Source organism: Maniola hyperantus, chromosome 22, assembly GCF_902806685.2.
Source record: "Maniola hyperantus chromosome 22, iAphHyp1.2, whole genome shotgun sequence".
NCBI lineage: Eukaryota > Metazoa > Arthropoda > Insecta > Lepidoptera > Nymphalidae > Maniola > Maniola hyperantus.
The window spans coordinates 5,807,255-5,828,340 of record NC_048557.2 but is presented as its reverse complement, the minus strand read 5'-3'; the positions used below and the strand labels follow the sequence as shown (position 1 = coordinate 5,828,340).

At 36.5% G+C, this 21,086-nt stretch overlaps 2 protein-coding genes across 4 annotated transcripts; one reads left to right on the top strand and one right to left on the bottom strand.

Annotated features, from left to right (window-relative positions):
• Window positions 1-393: 393 nt before the first annotated feature.
• On the bottom strand, window positions 394-15,516 carry LOC117992891 (WD repeat domain phosphoinositide-interacting protein 4-like). 2 transcript variants are annotated; one of them, XR_011238051.1, is made up of 8 exons: window positions 15,299-15,516; window positions 13,638-13,712; window positions 13,164-13,341; window positions 11,095-11,269; window positions 10,219-10,430; window positions 5,639-5,779; window positions 5,304-5,389; window positions 394-4,736 (listed from the first exon to the last, which is right to left on the bottom strand). XR_011238051.1 is itself a non-coding variant. In XM_034980604.2 (8 exons), the coding sequence occupies exons 1-8, from the start codon at window positions 15,351-15,353 to the stop codon at window positions 4,707-4,709; spliced, it is 972 nt and encodes a 323-aa protein (XP_034836495.1). In that variant the 5' UTR covers window positions 15,354-15,516; the 3' UTR covers window positions 394-4,706. The 2 variants fall into 2 exon arrangements, 1 of the variants encoding a protein (XP_034836495.1); XM_034980604.2 differs by having other exon boundaries at window positions 5,639-5,799.
• A 1,078-nt stretch (window positions 15,517-16,594) lies between these two features.
• On the top strand, window positions 16,595-19,381 carry LOC117992895 (uncharacterized). 2 transcript variants are annotated; one of them, XM_069506029.1, is made up of 6 exons: window positions 16,595-16,773; window positions 16,863-16,930; window positions 16,997-17,165; window positions 17,639-17,732; window positions 18,530-18,731; window positions 19,167-19,381. In XM_069506029.1, exons 2-6 carry the CDS (start codon window positions 16,866-16,868, stop codon window positions 19,300-19,302), a joined length of 666 nt encoding a protein of 221 aa, XP_069362130.1. In that variant the 5' UTR covers window positions 16,595-16,773; window positions 16,863-16,865; the 3' UTR covers window positions 19,303-19,381. The 2 variants fall into 2 exon arrangements, with proteins under 2 accessions (XP_069362130.1, XP_034836501.1); XM_034980610.2 differs by having other exon boundaries at window positions 16,859-16,930.
• Window positions 19,382-21,086: the final 1,705 nt, after the last annotated feature.

Genomic DNA, 21,086 nt, shown 5'->3' with positions numbered 1-21,086 from the left:
GCACATAACTCCGAAAAGTTAGAGGTGCGTGCCCGGGATCGAAGCCCCGACCTCCGATTAGGAGGCGTACGTCCTAAACACTATGCTATCACCACAGAGTACTTTGAACATATGGGTATAGTATAGTAATCTAAATACATATATAAAAGGAAAAGGTGACTGATTGACTGACTGATCTATCAACGCACAGCTCAAACCACTGGACGGATTGGGCTGAAATTTGGCATGCAGATAGCTATTATGACGTAGGCATCCGCTAAGAATGGATTTTTGAAAATTCAACCCTAAGGGGGTGAAATAGGGGTTTGAAATTTGTGTAGTCCACGCGGACGAAGTCGCGAGCATAAGCTAGTTTAGTAGTATTTTACAATAAATAAATTAAAAACGATAGAGTAGATTTAAAAATATTTTTATTGTGAAAGTTGCAAATCTTAGACGGGTACATCTCCACAATAACAGCTAACGCCTATACATCTTCAGTGGAGTAACGACCATTGTCACAATTTCCATTTTAAAAAAAACATATTTACAGAATGTGCTTTGTAGCCTTTTCTAAACCTTACAATTCTAAACATTGAGTAGTAGACAGACACTAGTTGCACAGAAAATAATTAGTACCTATAGTACGCGACAGGTCGAAATGGTACCTAATCAGAGTATGAGGGGGGAGGGGGGGCACTGCCCGCATACACGTCACTGCTATTCCGGGTTAGCGCGGGGGCTGTACGGGTGTACGTGACGTCCCCGCCCTGATTGCCATCTCGATCTGTCGCAATCATAGACTTGATCGTAATTTTATACAGGGCAAGTAAAACAATCATATTACAAGCTAATGAAGTCTTTTTTTCTATGTTATGTACTTATTAAGTAGATACTAGATGATGCCCGCGTGGATTAAGGATTATTAAATTCCCATGGGAACTCTTTAATTTTCCGGGAAAGTATCCTATATCCATCCCCCGGGATGTAAGCTGACTTTGTACTAAATTTTATCAAAATCGGTTAAACGGTCAGGCCGTGAAAAGCAAGCAGACAGACTTTCGTATTTATAATATTAGTATGGAGTATGGATGGAAGTAGGTATGGATATTTATAAAAGGCTTAGGTACTTTTAAAAGAATCCTTATCCTACTTTAATATTATAAATGTGAAGTGTGGATGTTTGTTACTCAATCACTCAAAAACGGCTGAACGGATTTGGATGAAATTTGGAATGGAGATAAATTATACCCTGGATTAACACATAGGCTACTTTTTATCCCGCAAAATCAAAGAGTTCCCACGGGATTTTTGAAAACCTAATTCCACGCGGACGAAATCGCGGGCATCAGCTAGTAATGAATAAGCGTCTTTTAGGGAGGTGCGCTGCACAATATGCTATCATCACTTCACAAGTGTATTTAAGTAGATATAGGTTAGTTAACTTAGCCGTATTTTAAGTAACATTTTCTGTACAAATAATGCCACTATTCTCATAATCGCAAAAAAGCTGACACATTAATTTATCACTAACTTTCTAGCTTTCAACGTACAAAAACTATGTCACTAATGCATATTTACATTGATATAGACAGTTAAAAATTGCTTACATGGGGTTAATATATTAAACAAGACTATTATTCCATCTTGTATGATCTCTATACTCTTTCAGTTCCAAAATTTAACTAACATAATAATAAAATATAAGTAAGCAGTTTTACAATAATATTATATATTCGTAATTAAAAACAACTATTCAAGTAGGTGTGTTAGTTTAATTTACGAATATATTTTCAATACCTGTTGTTTTATAATATGTCGCAGTTGGATATTATAATCAGCTGTTTTACAAAACTAGCAGTTGTTTTACAAAACAGCTCTGTTATGTAAAATAGATATCGACGTTCAGCCTGATATAGAATATATAGAAATCTACAAAATTATGTACTTAACTACTTAGGTACCTACTTTAGCATGCAGTTGCATGATGTATCCAGCTTAACGTCATTAAGATGTTTTGTAAAGCAACAGCTGGTTTTGTAAAACAGCTGATTCAGCTGCGACATATAATATATTATTATGTTCAAGTACTAAGAGTTCATTTCTTTAGTAGGTAAAGCCTGACCAGAAATATAAATAACTTGCTCTGGGGACGCACTTGTATATTATGGTCTATGGTCTGTGGTCACTAAATATAATATGGTCTTGTTAAGGTGTTTTATTTTTCTGGTCAGGCTTAAGCATATTTACCAAAAGCTTAAACTTTCAATGCCTTGTTAGATACCAGAACAACTGAGCAAATGCAAAAGGTACATTTTGACATTGAGCTAAAAAAATATTTTGCACCTTGAATAAAAATAAGATTACAAAATGATTTTATATATAAATAACAACATTTATTATAGCTAGATCATAAGTTGCGGATTCTTAAAAATCATTTGAATATTTATTACTAAATAATATATTAATATTATTTTTATTTATATTCATATAAAACTTTTATTGCAAGGACGAGACAACACAAATATATATTAAGTATATTATAATAGGTAATTATAAATTATTGTATTTTACATACATTGCGCGTTAGAAACTATACTTTAGGTAAAATAAACTATCACTATAATATGATTTTTCTATTTACGAAATGTTTACTAAGAAAAAAGTCTGTGATTCTTATTGTGTATAGCAAAACGTAAAACATCAACATTTTTGGAGCGTATAAACGTATAAAGGCTCTAGTACACGTTGCCCAAATGCGTTCGGCAAGTGCCGGCTAATGTGTAGAAACGCTATTTGAGAATTTGTGCCAAGATTATTTTTCAATGAAAAACCACAAAGTCAAAGTGCCGAACAGCGCTGGTCATACGCGGCAAATGTAAGCTAAGTGGCCCACTACACGTTCGCCGAGTGCGTTAGGTGAATGTGTGCAGGATCATAATATTGCAGTCAGACTATGACGTGTAGAGTTAAGCCTCCAACACACGCACTGCGTGAAGGCAGCAACACAGCAAGAGGATGTTACCGTCGGACAAGTTGCTGTTTAAAGTACCTATTATACTTAATTTGTTGTGGGCTCTTCTCAGACCTGGGCGCGTTTGGAACCCTCGTAGTTTTAGTTTCAAGTTCGCGTAAAAATTATCACCACTATATCATGTTACAAATGCAACAACCGACTATCAAAAAGTGTAATTTATTACCTATTTTGAACAAACCATTTGGTTTGATTTGATATTCGTAGAATTGCGTTGCCTGACCGATGATTCGCTAACTCAGTGTTTAACACTGAATGATAGCCACCGAGCTCATTTGACATGGGTGGGTTCTACATTGCTGCGTCATGACATAATACACTCGTATTAGACACTGACTTAGCGAATCAGTCGGCTGAGCTTTAAATGTGAAATATATAAATATAGCCAAAAATGATAATGTTTAAAAAATTTGATGCATTTTTAAACAATTCAATATAATAAAATGTATATACTATATGTCTGATCTTTCAATCCATAATTCAAACAAAATATTTCAGTTTACTATGACGTACAAACAAAAAGCGTTTAAATCCAAAATTACAAAAATGCTATTTAGTGCCCTGTCTTTTATTATTTTGAATGTGATAATAATAAATGAATATTCATTTATAGGGTTATTTGTACAGTCATGCACATATATAGTATATTTAAATATATATGTAAAGCCCAAAGTACACGCTCCGGTTTTCGAACTGATGGGCGTGACTTACGAAATCCGAGACGTGTAGTAGGAGCTTTATTAAGATGCATGTCTGTAACATGTAAAATATTTTTCCTTAGCTGACTTATTTAGTAAATAAGTCGCTTCTATCAGAAACGCGTAGGCGATACGACACGTAGGAAGTTATTATCACAAACTACTTATAAAATCGTGACTGTGACAAGTGAAAAACCAAACTTTATAACGTACAAAACGCCGGGTAATTCGTGTCGGTATCGCTTATACATTTGACCTAAACTAATCCTTTAATTCAGCTAAAGAAAAGTAGATTACTCATTATACAGAGGTTTATTGTAAGCATCGGTTATAAGTTATAACTATACACAATTTTCTTATGAATGCATTTTCGTTGCTCGTAAAATATTGATGCTTTTGTACACAAAACATAACGTTATCGAATCCTAGTTGTGACTTGTGTATGATCGAATTAGCACCAAGTACAAATAAAAAAAATCATAAATGTTTTTTATAAGCTTAATTTAGACAATAGCCTTTCATAATTATGATTCGTTACAAAGTCCAACATTATAATTAATGCACTTTTTGTTTTAAGACCTTATTCTTTAAGGATAATATAAGTACTTTATTTACAACATTGATTGTAACTGTAGATTAATTATATTTTACATTGCAGTCTTTTGAAATCGATATATTTTACAGTTCAACAATTAAATTATGAATTTAATCAGTCGTTTTAGCCAGTGATAATCCAGTCTATATATTAGAATTTTAGACCCACAAATTACAGCACACTTTTTAAATGATAAACTTTTTCAAAATCATATATCACAATTCGCATGAAATACTTATATTAACCTTAAAAAACAAAGTTTTCACCGAATAATATAGCAAAAATACACGATACTCTTGGATGACCTTATAATATAAATTACATCGTATTATCACTTTTAATTCAGTTCTTAACCAGTTTACAAATATTATCTCTCGATTTATATCTTTATTTGTAACAATTAATGCAAAAATTCGTCATCGTCGCCTACCTGTGAAAAAAAGCAATATGTTAAATCGTAAATAATAAAATAAGTTATATAAAGCAAGCAAACGCTAGAGCTTCATATCACTTTAGTGATAAGGCTGCCTTTGCACCCTAGCAAAATTTTCCTTTTTAAAATATGCATGTAGTGTCAGTGTGTTTTGTAACAATAAAGCTTTATGCTACTATTACTACTGCTACTACTTACAAACTTTATCTATATATATAAAAGGAAAAGGAAAAGGTGACTGACTGACTGACTGACTGACTGACTGACTGATCTATCAACGCACAGCTCAAACTACTGGACGGATCTGGCTGAAATTTGGCATGCAGATAGCTATTATGACGTAGGCATCCGCTAAGAAAGGATTTTTGAAAATTCAACTCCTAAGGGGGTGAAATAGGGGTTTGAAATTTTGTAGTCCACGCGAACGAAGTCGCGAGCATAAGCTAGTTTCTTTATATGGTGGTAAATAGACAAAAAAAGAATATATTAGGAGAATGAATATTTCACTGTAAGTTCCAAATGAGAGAAGTAAATTGAACACTGACAGAAAATAAATTGACTAACCTGTAAGAAGTATTCAAAATCGCTACGATGGCAGTTTCCCTCGGCAGAAAACGTGAATTTGTGAAAAGTTCCATCTTCACATATAACTGGAAAGATAACATATTGTATGACTATTGAATAAACTATTGTTTTGCTCTAAATAAATATTATCTTACATGTAAAAAATATTGTTTATGCCTTTGCTAATAGACGCACGGATTAAGTTTAAACGAAAATTTTATTAAAAAACAAATAATAATAATTGATTATTGTATCCGATAAAGACCGGAAAATAAAAAATAACATAAGAACTATTTTTGACATAGGCAACAACTCTATTGTGTAATGTAACTCACCGACAGCGCTGGCTTCGTCGCTGAAGGCGCAGAGCGCACGCAGCGGCGGAGCGGCGGGGGCGGCGCACACGTGCGCGTAGGAGCCGCGCGCGAGCCACACGTGAAGCGTGCCCTTGTCCGACACGCAGCACACCAGCGAGCCTGACCAGTTGAAGTTTATACTGGAATACGGTACACCACTGTCGCTAATGTGCTCATATTCTGTGTAGTCGCATCGGATTATGAGAGGCAGGGATAGGGCACCTGTGCATAATTATAATTTCCCCTGCGCAATTGGCAAAATCTGTTGAGAATAGCTGCCGTGGCCGAAAGTTGACCATAATTGTTGTCAGGCCAGGTAAGTTTTTATTAAAAATCTTTTATTTTCAGGCTTTTAAATTTATGTATGTCAGCCTATATTTTGGAGTTGTATCTTAATACTTTGAAATTATTATTATATACAAAACATAAAAATTTTCGACCGGCACTCGAGCCGGAGTGGCGTAATTTATAACCGGAACGTGTGTAGGTAACTTCACATAAACACTGAATAATAGTGGATCAAAAAATAGTATAGCAAACAAATGTTATATTTTTTACCCGACTGCGGCGAAGACCAAACAAGGATTATGTTGTTATGAACATAATGTTTTCACAGAGTACCTATATTAAAAATGAGAAACCAAAGTGACATTTTGACGACCGACAGTCAAACCGGAGGAGTGGGCGTAGCTTTTAAAATGCGTGTGTACTCAAAACACTACTCAATAAGAGTACCCGCAAATATGTGTAAACATACATAAATATATTGTGTATTTAGTGTGGAGTGAGTCTCGGGAACCACGGTGTGTAAAATGCACCGGAAAACACCTCACTAAAGACTGCAAAAAACCAGCAGATGAGAAACCAAAGTGTGTGCATTGCGGTGGATCACACCCAGCAAATTATAGGGGGTGTATGATAGCCAAAGAAATGCAAAGCATAAGAAAAAATAATACTAAAAAGTCATCAGCACCATATAGACAGCAACAAGAATCCGCAGCAAGTAGAGGAAAACTAGGAACTAATGATAATATTACCAAAAAACAAGAGATTCCAAAAAATACTACGTCAAATAAAATGACATATGCTCAAACTGTTGCAGCTAAATCTAACATACAGACAGATAACAATCTTGAAAGTAAACTAGATTCAATTTTAAAATACATGTCTTCCTTTGATGAGCGACTAAAAAAACTTGAAGATAGCACCAAAAAAGCTACAATTAAATCGAAATAATGAATAATAATATCCTCAAAATTATGGCTTGGAACTCTAACGGACTACTCCAACATAAGCACGAGCTAGAAGTAGTCCTGAATATGGAAAATATTGACGTGTGTCTGATATCCGAGACACACTTCACTAAAGAGTCATTCGTTAGATTTAAAGGATATAAAGTCTACCATGCGTTACATCCTAATAATACAGCTAGGGGTGGCAGTGCTGTAATTATCAAAGAAAATCTCTACCACTTCCAGGAAAGCAAATATGAAGAACAAGAAATTCAAGCTGTGGCCATACACGTACAAACAAAGCTGTATCCAATTATAGTAGTAGCTATATATTGTCCGCCAAGGCACTCAGTAAAAAAAGATAAATATGTTAGTTTTCTAGAACAATATGGAAATAAGTTTATCGTAGGAGGTGACTTCAACGCTAAAAATACCTATTGGGGATCTAGATTAACTACGACTAAAGGAAAAGAACTACTAGAAGCAATTAAGCAACTGAAATGTAATGTAGCTAGCACTGGAAAACCAACATACTGGCCGACTGACCCTGGTAAAACTCCAGACCTAATAGACTTCTTTATCTACAAAAATATATCACCTAAATATCTTAGAATTGAAGAACGACATGACATGAGCTCTGATCATTCTCCAATATTACTTACACTAAGCGAAACAATCTTATTTAAAGAATCTACTCCGACCTTAGCAAGTAAAAAGACGGACTGGGAAGGCTTTAAACAAGAACTGAATTACAGCATTAATCTAAAAGTACCATTAAAATGTCCAGGACAACTAAATGAAGAGGTCAATCAATTTGTTGTAGACATACAACAGGCGGCCTGGAAAAATACTCCATCACAATATAAAAATATACCTAAAAGTACAGTGTATCCGAAACATATATTAAACCTAATAACTGAAAAGAGAAGGGCAAGAAATAGATGGCATCAGACTAGATCTCCATTAGATAAAAGAATATTGAATAAACTTACAAAAAAAATCAAGCGCGAAATCAAAAAGTATGAACAAATAACTATGGACAATTACCTTCAAAATTTGACAAATGACCGGAGCACCAATTATTCACTCTGGAAAGCGACAAAGAATATGGACAAGTCACTAATGCATATTCCCCCAATTAAAAAAGAAAACAATGAGTGGGCGATAAATAACGACCAAAAGGCTAAACGATTTGCAGAACACTTAGAGAATATATTTCAGCCATACGAAGGAGAAGAAATTGATAAAGACTCTACTAGGGAAATCAAGGAAGATGTAGACATCAAACTAGTGACACCCAAAGAAATATGTAGAGAAATAAAGCTCAAATTGGGTCCCAAGAAAGCTCCTGGATATGATTTAATTACGAGAGAAATTTTATTAAACCTTCCAAGGAAAGCCATAGTTAAGCTCACCACAATAATAAACGCTGCATTTAGGCTCAGGTACGTGCCTAATGTGTGGAAAGTGGCCGAGGTCATTATGATAGCTAAGCCAGGAAAACCACCTCATGAAGCAACATCATATAGGCCTATCTCTTTGTTGCCTATTATGTCAAAACTATTTGAAAAGCTCCTACTGAAGAGGATGAAACCAATATTAGAAAACAAAAACCTGATACCAGATCATCAGTTTGGATTCAGAGAGAAACATTCAACTATTGATCAAGTACATAGAATTGTTAACACCATAGAAAAAACAATTGAAGAAAAGAAAGTTTGTTCCACGGTATTTCTTGATATTGAAAAGGCTTTTGATAAAGTTTGGCATGAAGGTCTTATTCATAAAATTAGAAACGAGCTACCCAAATCATTCGCAGATATCCTGGAATCATACATAACAGATAGAGCATTTAGAGTAAGACAAGAAGATGCCTACTCTGAGCTTAAATGTATAAAAGCTGGAGTTCCGCAAGGGAGTGTTTTAGGGCCGGTCCTGTACCTATTATATACCTGCGATATTCCAGACCTTGAAAACAATACGATTGCCACTTTTGCTGATGATACTGCCATTATGGCTGTAGGAGGCACACATGAAGAGGCAGTGGGTAACGTACAAATAGCGCTAAATAAAGTCTATAAATGGACTAAAAAGTGGAGAATAAAGCTAAATGAATCAAAGTCAGTTCATATAGATTTCACAAATAAAACAAAAAAGTATCACGCTGTCTTCATAAACGACCAAAAAATCTCCTACGTGGATACAGCTAAATACCTTGGTATGACACTTGATGTGAAGTTGCGCTGGAAAGCTCATGTCAAGAAAAAAAGGAAAGAACTTGATATAAAGTATAAACAGATGTATTGGCTACTTGGTAGATATTCCTCGCTGTCAATACACAACAAGATTCTTTTGTACAGACAAGTCCTGATGCCCATTTGGACTTATGGCATACAGCTGTGGGGTTGTACCAAAAAAAGTAACATCCAAATCATCCAACGGTTCCAAAACAAAGTACTCAGGAATATTGTAAATGCACCCTGGTACATCAGAAATGATGATATTCATAGGGACCTTCAAATTGAATACGTCCATAAAGTTATCACCAAATCTGCCAAAGCCCACGACTATAGGCTTCACCACCACGTTAACGTTGAAGCAATCCAGCTGCTTGACGTAACGGAGACAGTGAGAAGACTAAAAAGGACCAAACCTTTTGAGTTAGTGTATAGTGATTAGTGATAGTGTACATAGTGTAAGTGCTGAAAGAACACGTGAACAAAGTGTCATATCTCAAATCAAGAAAGACTAAGATGCGTCAGTGGACAATTTCTTAGTATATAAGATAATTTATAAGTTTAGGTTAAAATAAAATTACTTATTAGTCATACATTAGGCTAGATCGTAATATAATTGAGTAGCTAATTGGCACTCAACAATAAGGAAAAAAAAAAAAAAAAAAAAAAAGTGTGGAGTGAGTGTGTATTGCCCACATATTGCCCATCACATTGTGAAAATGTGGAAATAGATATTATAGTTTTCGCAATTCGCACTCGTGACTATAATAAATAATCATCTGCATAATTGTCTAGTCAGTTGAGATTGGCTACTGCGGGCGAAATTCGGTCGTCATCATCATCATCTCATGTGGTTATTTGAACTGACTAAATCACGCGATTTTAAAATTTTTGTCTGTCTGTGTCTGTCTGTCTGTTTGAACGGGCTAATTTTCGGAACGGCTGAACCTATTTTAACGGGACTTTCAGAGGCAAGTAGAGAATTAATCACTTTTATCTCGGAAAATCAAAGAGTTCCCACGGGACTTTTAAGAACCTAAATTCACGCGGACGAAGTCGCGGGCATCAACTAGTATATTATATTACTCACCAATAAACATCCGCATAGTCAGATCCCCGCCTCAGTTCGTGCAGCATGTGTTTGGAGGCGGTGTCCCATAAGCGTATGATGGTGCCTCGCTCCGAGGCGGTGGCTAGTTTAGCACCGTTCGCGGAGAGGCTGATACAGACCAAGTCTGTCTGGTGGCAGCCTACTACCGCTGGGGAGCTGGACGCCGCGCCTTTCACGGCCCGGGATACGTCCTGACACAATTTTTTTTTTATTTTTTATTATCAAATCAAAATACAATTCAAAAAGCTTAGTCTAAAACACCGAAAAAACCACAGAGGTTTGTCCTCAGTGCCTAGCTGAATATAGCTGAATTATACGACTGAATATTCAGACGTTTCTGACAAAAACGTCTACGATTAAGTGATTCGAGTAAACGAAGACTAAACTAAAAACTGTGTATGTTTTCTAATTATTTTAACGGGACAGGACTGTTGTATGTAGTTCATAGGACCTTTCAAGGGTTTTTTGGTACATTCAGCATTTGTTGTAGATACATATTAAATATTAATCCTTTGACATCCTAATAAACACAAATAAATTGTTACATGATTCAGGTTTTCAGACCAATCTTCAAACGTAGAAGTAATGGGGCATAACTAAAGATAAAAAGTTCTGGGGAAATACAGTATTTTTTCTTTTCAGTCTGCCCTTTACACGTCCAGATACCTAGCCTAGACAAAATTATCTAGAAATTTTTAGAATCATTTTTTTTCCTATACATCTCTCTGCAATCGGTTTTCTAGACATAATGCTAGAATTATTAATTATTGAAGGGGCCTTCCAGTAAATATGCTCCCCTTTCATGTTGCAGATTATCGAGTGTTTAGAAACATACTCGTAGATAAATGTATATACCAGTAGCTGTAAGGAGCCCTTTCGGTGCGCGGGCGCAGCTAGCAGTTGTAGCGCGTTGGGGTCGGTCGCGATCGCGCACAGCGGCCGCGCGCTGGCCGGCGTGCGCAGGAGTGCGACGCGCGCTAGCGACGGCAGTGACAGCACTTGGATCGACGACGTTAACACTACTGCTACTCTGGAACAAGTCAGAGTAGGGCATATATCGATCACTTATTACAAGTCAGAGTAGGGCATATATCGATCACTTATTACAAGTCAGAGTAGGGCATATATCGATCACTTATTACAAGTCAGAGTAGGGCATATATCGATCACTTATTACACTTTTACACTTATTACAAGTCAGAGTAGGGCATATATCGATCACTTATTACACTTTTACACTTATTAAAAGTCAGAGTAGGGCATATATCGATCACTTATTAAAAGTTAGAGTAGGGCATATATCGATCACTTATTACACGTTATTATAAATGTGAAAGTGAGTTTGTTTGTTGGTTTATCCAACAATTACGTCATAAAGGCGGAAAGACCTGACTTTTTGCAGGGGTACAGATAAGACCTGAGAGTGACATAGGCTACTTTTTAAACCCGGAAGATCAGAGTTTCCACGGGATTTGAAAAGCCTAAATACACGCGAAGTCGCTGGCATCAGCTAGTTGTAAAATAAGCATGAAGTAGTTATTCAGTTGTAAATTACATCTGTGTAGGTAGTTGGACTAGTAGGTATAAGTCTCGCAAATTGCTAATGTGCGTGGCCGCCATTTTAGTGAAGTTAGCACTAGACTGAAGTTTCAAGTTCAAGTTTCATTTTTATTTCGGCTGACGTCAAACTGACGTTTCGATATTAATGAGACATGGTTCTAGCGCAATAGCAATTTGCGGGACTTATACCTATAGGAGTTGAACTTTCTAAAAAAAATCATATTCTCTTTGTACAGAAACAATGCAACGCAATTCAAAACAGTACCTACTCATTGTGTGTAGGTACAAGTACAATGTAGAATGTAGATACATTTTAATTTAATTTCATGAATAACTAGGAAGATACAATAGGTACGAAACGAATTAGAAGAAGTCGTATCTATAAAATTTACAAAAACACTAAAATTCAACACAGTAATGTGTTTACTATCTACTCAACACAATATACCTACGAAGTGGAGTTCAGGGAGGTGCAGTTTTTTCTTTTTATAAAAGTCCCATACCCCAATTGCGATCTGGAGTCTGGACCTGTCGCGGACTATACATACTAATTTAAATTTATTATTAATGATCTAGTTAGTGTAAGTGGCACTGCCGTTCTAATAAGATATAAAAATAAAAAAATAAAAAATAAAAATAAAAATAGCATGTATAGTCCGTATATATACTGTTGTACATAGAGATCATTGGTAAACCAATAACTTATCTTGTTTTATTAATAAACTACCAATTAAATGACAATAGAGGCTCCCTCATTGGCATAACAGACGCATATAAATACACGTTGCTCTTCAACTTGATAAGATAGCGCCAACCTTAACCGACTAACCCAGTAGTTTTAATTCAAATTCCGTATCGCACCACAACGCTTTAAATTATGTAGGAAGTAATGTAGTACGCAACATTTAATTTTATAGTCAATACAATGCCCAGTATAAATTCTTTTCACACACTTTGTAAAGGGAATTTATTATCATAATAATATCTTGATCAGAGATCACTTTGCTGCATAATGAAATCACCTGTGAAAACATTCTTTCGGCAATCATTTGTACTAGTAACTTACAACTTAGCAACAGAGTAATTTCGTATTTTTCTTGCTTTTTAGTAAAAATTGGATAGGTACCTACTTACTTCAAACTAGCTGATGCCCGCGAATTCGTTTGCATGGGTTTAGGTTTTTAAAATTCCCGTGGGTACTCTTTGATTTTCCGGGATGAAAAGTAGCCTAAGTCACTCTCCAGATTTTTAAGTATAGTCTATACCCATGCAAAAAATTACGTCAATCCGTTGTTCCGTTGCGGCGTGATTGAAGGACAAACCAATAAACCAACAAACAAACATACACAAAGGTTGGTGCTTACTTGTCCTTCCTGGCCCGCAGAGCGCGTATAGGCGACTTGAACAGTACTTCAGCTCGGAAGGCGCGGTGCTGGTCGTCCAGCAGCATGAGGCTGCAGGGCCGCCGCGCGCGTACCAGCAGTAGCCAGTTGGAGCGGAACACCATCTCACATAGTGTCACTTCTCCGAGCTCTTCTTTGCCTACAACAAAGCAGACTTGTATAAGTCCCGCAAATTGCTAATACGTGTGGCCGCCATTTTAGTGACGTCAGCACTAGACTGAAGTTTCGAGCTGACGGTAAATTTTTATGTCGGCTGACGTCAAAATGACATCATTTCGATGTTAATAAGACATGGTTCCAGCGCAATAGCAATTTGCGGGGCTTATAACATGGTTTATAAATAGGGAGATTTTTAAAGCTTTTATTTGTCTATAAATGAGCAGACTTAACACTCTTTCTGGTCTATAAAACCAAGAATTCTTAACTTAAACTTACTGTAATGTGCCTTCTCAACCAGCGGGTCCACATTATAGACACGCAGGCCTGATGTTAAGCAGCAAGTGAAGCAGCCTGACAACAAATTCAATCCAAAATGTTGAAAGTATAATAGGGTCTTGGACTGTAGTAATAAAATGATGTGATTTTTTGTATAGTGGTAGTTTATGGGGCTATTATATTAAGGACATTTATATTAAGGAGAACAATTTTAAAAAAATCATGATACTTATTTATTTTAACATAAATAATTATTAACGTCATGCTGTATGGAGAGCGATTAATGACGTCACAATGCATAAACAACAAATATTTATCTATTTATTAAACATAAAAAATACTTTCCAGCAGAAATTACTCTCTTTTAAAAAAAAAAGATGATACCAAAACCACACAAAATAAGTAATTTTAAATAAAAAAATTAAAATACTTAAAATAGCCCTATAACATTTTCTATATCACATTACAATGTAAGCTTAGTGACTATTATTTGGTAACTATAAAAATTAACTGGTTATAGTAAGGTAACATTGTTAGCACATTTTTTTCTATTTGTATCATAAAGTTCAAGTGTGAATAAACTTAACACGTTAGAACTTGCTTCGATGACTCACTACTACTGTTAGCTCAACAGTTTGAAGATAAGAAAAAAAGCTAAATGAATCTGTGCTATTGCTTCATTATATTATACTAGTGGATGCCTGGGACTATGTTTACGTGGATTTAGTTTTTTTTTTTAATCCTGTGGGAACTCTTTAATTTTCTGGGATAAAAAGTAGCCTGTGTTAATCCAGGCTGTAATCTATCTCCATTCCAAATTTCAGCCAAATCCGTCCAGTAGTTTTTGCGTGAAAGAGTAACAAACATACACACATACCTACACACAAACTATCGCTTTTATAGTATTAGTGTGATACTAGGTGGATGCCCACTACATGATAGATAATATAGTTTTTTAAAAATCCTGTGGAAACGTTTTAATTTTCCAGGATAAAAAGTAGCCTATGTAACTCTCCAGGTCTTTTACTATAACCATGCAGAAAATCATGTTGATCTGTTGCAACATGTGATTATAGTAAACCAACAAACAAACACACTTTTGCATTTATAACATGGGTAGTGAATAGTGATTAAATTACTTCAATGATTTATTCAGAGTGGATTTCGATTTTACAAAAGCCTGATTTTACAGGATACTTATATTTAATATCCTCGGGCATGCAAGCTACCTCTCCCAAGATTGGTTCAGTGGTTGGGATATGAAGATGTAATAGACAGATAGATACACATTCGCATTTATAATATGGATTAGTATGAATAAAGGCTGGCTTGTTCTTTGTTGCTCAACTCATGCAGTACTCAGTTGGCATATGATTATTTATTCTGAGGAAAGTAAACGCCAAACAATAGCGTATGCGTAAATTATGAATTGCGTGGGTGTTTTACTATAAATATAAACAACACGTGGAGCTCTAACGTGGACAATGCGAACCGAGTGGTGAAGACAATCGAATCGCAATAGCGACTTGCCTCTCCTCACGTACGCAACAAACCTACGTTTCACAAATCGCAGATCACGCCTCACGCACGCTTAGATCACCAACATCATGAATAACCAAGCAGAGAGAACAAAGAACTGTAAATGTCGAACTAGGAAGTACCTTGATCCTGGTTAAAGCCCAGGCTTGTAATCCCGCTGCTTCTCCGGCGCGCCATGTTCCTTCACCAACAAATTTATCATAAACATTGAGCAGTTTTTTTATCAATTATCTCAGTGGACATTTTCACACTGTAAATTTAAATACGCACATTTGTTATTTACGTTACATGTTCCCAGTGTGTGGTACACAGCTGATTTGATGACATTTTAATTGATGACTCTGACAAGTGACAGACTGATGACAGGATAACGTATGTGTAGCCACGTCTAATAAATCTTAATGTCGCCAGTAATAAATAAAGTTATATAAAAGTGGTGGATGTGGGTAACTTTAGAAACACGTCTAACATTTATTAAGTCGGTGATGATGATGGTAATTTTAAAGCTAAAATGATAAATATTGCAAGTTATAATAGCTAACACCATATTGTGGTTTTTCCAAAGAAGTTGGAAGTACTACTACGTAGGTTTTTCTCAAAGGAAACAATTTAAAGATCGACCGAAAAGAGTTCATTGATTAAATGAGAGCGCCACTTTCGTTCTTGTGGTAACAATGTACTGCAACCAACCCGATATGAAATTTTATATTTTTAAATTACATTTTAACAACACTGGAGAACCTATATATATATATATATATAGATATAAACAACATATATATATATATATATATATATGTAATATTATTTAAATATAAATTATTATTATTTAAATATAATTTATTAGATAAATAATATTTTGTAGATATCTATTTGACTTATCTAATTACTATATAAATCATGACCGCGTGGAATGGTGCCAAGAATGCTGGCTGCATTTCCGCACTGGACAGGCAGGTTGATCCGTTGCGCAAAAAATGAGCCAGCCCTTTTGTCACCAGATAAGGCTATGAACCTATATCGTAATAATATTTTTTATTTTTGTAAATTTTTGAAATTGTATTTTTAATATACCTCGTGTAAACTTTAAACTATTAAATTCCATAAAATCAGTGAGCTTGTCATTCAACCAAAGAGCATATTAAGACTTTGTGATTCACAGAGCACTTTTGAGAATAGTCTTGTTGGTAATGTGGCTGATATTTGGTATTTTTTTGTATAAATAAACTAGTAAACTAAAACCCACCTAAATCTACAAAATATTTTTTTTTATCTTTGACATCACTGACTATAATTTTAGTGTTGCTCTATATAAACATTTTAGTTCCAAAATATTTGATTAATACTCTAAACGGTCGCACTGTAATTTGACTGCCACTGTCCGAATATATTTTTAGATGTTTTTATTGCAGAAAAAAAACTGAAAAACATCAAAATGTTTTTATCTTCCCTCATTGACGAAATTATAATACAAATAAAATTTTTGGCTTCAAAAGCTTTTTTAAATTATATAGGGTGTCAGTTAGCAAAAGCGGTAATTGTAAATTTAAAAAACATTAACGTTATAAGCTAAAGTTGGTAGGTGCAGCTGTTCACCGTAAGTTTCCCAAAGATCCTCCTGAGTCCTGCTAAGTATATTAATTGTATTGTTACTTTTAACTAGATCTGTTATTTTTTTATAGATAGAAAATGGATTTTAACACAACTACGAATGTTGATTATCATTGGCCTTTCCCTAAGCCCATTGTGGGAAAGTAAGTACCTAAGCGAAAAATTTCTTGTATTAACTGGGTGCTTGTAATGATACCTACTTTGCTCAGACCATGCGAGCCGCCAAGCCCCGACGCGACGCCGTCAGTCCGCCCCGCGCCGGTCGCGCCGTACTGTCATTGCGACGCCCACTCCTACTCGCCGCGCGTGGAGCAGTACAAGCAACTACTCGACAAGGAACAAAAACTATGCCACGATTATGAAAAGTTGAGGAAACAAGTAGGTTTCTAATTTATCTACCCTGATAAAAGGTAGGTAGGTTTCCAGAGGACGTATACCTTGGTCAAGAAGTCTGCACATTCACACTTGGCCAGCTTGGAGGACTATGAATTTAAATTTTTCATTCTAAGATCGTTGGGGGGCCGCGATGTGTTGAGATGAATTTGAAAAGGTCTAGATTCCGAATCCGGCCAGCTTGGGAAATGATATTACATATTATAGACCTCCTCAGCCAGTCCTCCTCCTAGTTACCTAAATGTACGACCCTATCAAGAAAAAAAACCGGCCAAGTGCGAATTAGACTCGCGCACGGAGGGCTCCGTACTACAATCGTATTTTATCGACATTTTGCACGATAAACACGGGTTTGATGAAAAAAAAAAATTTCTTCTTCTAAAGGTCGATGTAGGTACATGATTACTTTCTGCCGCGTACTACACCTACCTACTTAAATTTCGTTTTATCTTTTTTAGATGGTCGATGTAACGAATGACATTCTGGACCATCCTTGCGACGATCTCGACAGTAAAATGCTAACAATGTACCAAGCTACTTACAAGAAACGCTGTTAGTAAAATTAATATCATAATTAAATTATTAACTACTTATGCCAATTTCATATGCATGTATAAACTTGGCATAGTTAATCTACATAGTATAAAATAAAGTCGCTTCCCGTTGTCTGTATGTATGAACGCGTAGATCTTTTAAACTACGCGACGGATTTTGATGCGGTTTTCAATAATAGATAGTGATTCAAGAGGAAGGGTTATATGTATAGTTTAACATTACTTTGTGTTAATTTGTTGAAATATGACGATATTTGAGCAAAATGTCGGAAGAATCACTGCTCACTGACACCACATTAGGATAGTACATTGCACCCATGCGAAGCCGGGGCGGGTCGCTAGTATATCATCGCATCGGTATCGGAACATACACATCAAAAATGCGCCATTGGGCAATATTGAAATAAAAATGCGCTTGTTTCAATCTCGCTTTTTCGGTTAAGTATTATAATTTATAAACTGACTATATATTTTAATATTACGTATATATTTTGTGAGTTGTAACTTATTTTAGTTACAGTACGCGATAGGTCGAGATGGCAATCGGGGTGGGGACGCCCCGCACACTCGCACAGCCCCCGCGTTAGCCCAGTGCGGGCAAGCCGCGAGCGCGGGTGACGTGCGGGTGTGCGGAGCGTCGCTCAACCTCATACCCCGATTGCTATCTCAACCTGTCGTGTACTACACCGATAATACTGCTAGCTGCTAGTGTCTAGCTATAATACTGCTGTGTAATGTAAGCAACAAGCCCTCACATTACTCGAATTACTAATGTGCTATAATTTTTTTCTATAGCTTTCCCAACGACAGACTACCGTGCAATAATAGCAGCGTCACAGTCAAGTGCACCAATACCGATGGAGAGCCATAAATTGGGCATGCTCCGGTGCTACAAAGACCCTACACACTTCACTGAGAAACCCCCCACAGTTCGCCCCACCATCAACCCCCCTGGACCTGTACATACTGGGGTTGCACCTAAAGCTATTCAGACTTGGTTAGTTTTTCTCTCTCTGCATCGTTACATCCGCTTCCTACCTACCTATACCTACGAGAGGTAGGCGGCACGCACGCACGCACGCCAAATTTCAGCCCGATCCGTCCAGTAGTTTCAGCTGTGGGTTGATAGATCAGTCAGTCAGTTAGCCAGTCACCTGTTCCTTTTATATATTTAGAATAATGGAAAAGAATCTTGACCCTGAGCAATGAGGAATATGACTAGGTACCTATAAAGAAGAAATAGGTACCTGTACTCAATGGCGTGCACAGGGTTTGAAGCCAGGGTAGGCATTAGTTAGGTGAGAACCTGTTTACTGGCAGGTCATAATGAAAAATAGTGAGCTATTACAACTGGGGGAAGCAGTGCATTTATGCCTCTATGACCAGCACGCCACTGCCTGTACTACCTACTTTTAAAAAATTTCTTATTCAGGTTTACGGAGTTCCCCGGCAGAACAGAGTACATGGACACGTACAGCGCCTCGGCCAAGGCCTGCTGGAGATCCATGCAGCGGTACAAGGAGCCCATGCCTTCCACCAGGCGGCGCGCTGATGATACTTGTGTGTGACGCAGGAGGAGGGGAGATCATGTTGTTTTATCCTTTAGGCCTCGTTGTGGACGTAATTGCAATAAAATAAGGGAAGATACATGGTGTTTTATTATAAGACTAGCTTATAGGCACACCCGCTGACACGCCGGGCGTGCCGCCGGGCTGGTGTGGAGCCACCTTTATAGGTTTTCAAACCTCAAACACCTATTCTCTACTTAGAACTCCGGGCTATTATATAAGCTCACACCCATAATCATATCGGTTTCCTCTATCACGTCAGTACCCTGTAAAGAATATACTATACTTATTATTAAAAATTGGTCAAGTGCGAGTCAGACTTGCACACGAAGGGTTCCGCACCATCGTACAAGATACCCTTACCATCCCATCCACCACCCACCCATCGTACCCTTTTTAATTTTTTTAAATTTTCATGGCGGTCATTTTGAAATTCTTACTAATTGCTGTTATTACGGTTCACGAAATACAGCCCACTGACAGACGGACGGACGTATAGGTAAACAGCATAGAGTTCCGCATATGGCCAGCGTGGTAGACTATGGCCAAAACCCTTCTCACTCTGAGAGGAGACCCGTGCTCTGTAATGAGCCGGCTATGGGTTGATCATGATGATGATGATAATGATACTGCTATACCATAAACTAAACAGTACTTAGATAGGTTTCTACTGTATTTAGCTTAATATGTAAACCATCGGGAACATTCTATCTAGGACGAGAAGATATTAACCATAGGCTATTAAAAAAAATTTGCTGTGTTATAAGGCTATTAAAATGTTGATTCAATCATTTTAATGTAGGTACCTACCTAGTTTTCTAATTTACCGAGCAGAGTTACGTGATAAGAAGATAATCGCGGTAGCAATTTTGTAGTGAAACGTACCTACTTTATGTAATCTTCCTATTCATACTTAAATAGGTACCTACTGCACTTAACTGATGTTTTTAAAAATGCTTTTAATATATATATTTTTTTTAATGACATGACGTGTAGAAAGTATACTTAGTACGCTACAGGTTGAGATGGCAATCGAGGTATGAGGCGGATGGACGCGCTCGACCACGCTTGCCCGCACCAGGTTAGCGCGGGCGCTGTGTGTGTGTGTGTGTGTTGTGCGGGGCGTTTCCTCCCCGATTGCTATCTCGATCTGTCGTCGAGGTCGTCGACTACAAGAAGTACCTATCTAGTATCATGTTTGAAAGTTAAAACGCTGTTATCAATTAATAAGAACTGAAAAGTTTTGGAAACGTTTTTTACGAATAGTTTTTGTTTAGTGTTTTTTTAAAGGCATCTTTCATCTAGCTCCTATGTCCCACGACCTAGATGTTAGATGCCTTCAGAGATCCAGGGTGGAGCAAGCTTACCTAGATTCTAGATAAGCGTGCTCCATCCTGGATCTTTATGATTGTCTTCAAGCGCTAGCCTTTATTTTATAATTGAAGATTTTACAACAAAACTTACTAAATTATGTACTTAAACTAGCCTTATTTAATTACTTACTGTACAAATTATGCCTACGTGGCATGATTTGTACTGGCTGCATTTCCGCGCTAAACAGCCAAGCTATCTCGAAACAATCTTGAAATAAAGAAAAAAAGTAATTTTTACTCACTCACATTTTTACTCACACTGGTAAACAGCGGCCACCAAATATGTGTATTGGGTCCGAACAAGACTGATAAAAAAGCTTCAAATAAGCCTGATACCACAATCCAGTTTTCTTTTGATATACTAAACCTCCTGAATTGCGTGAGTCTATTTGTCACATCTATTAAAAGACT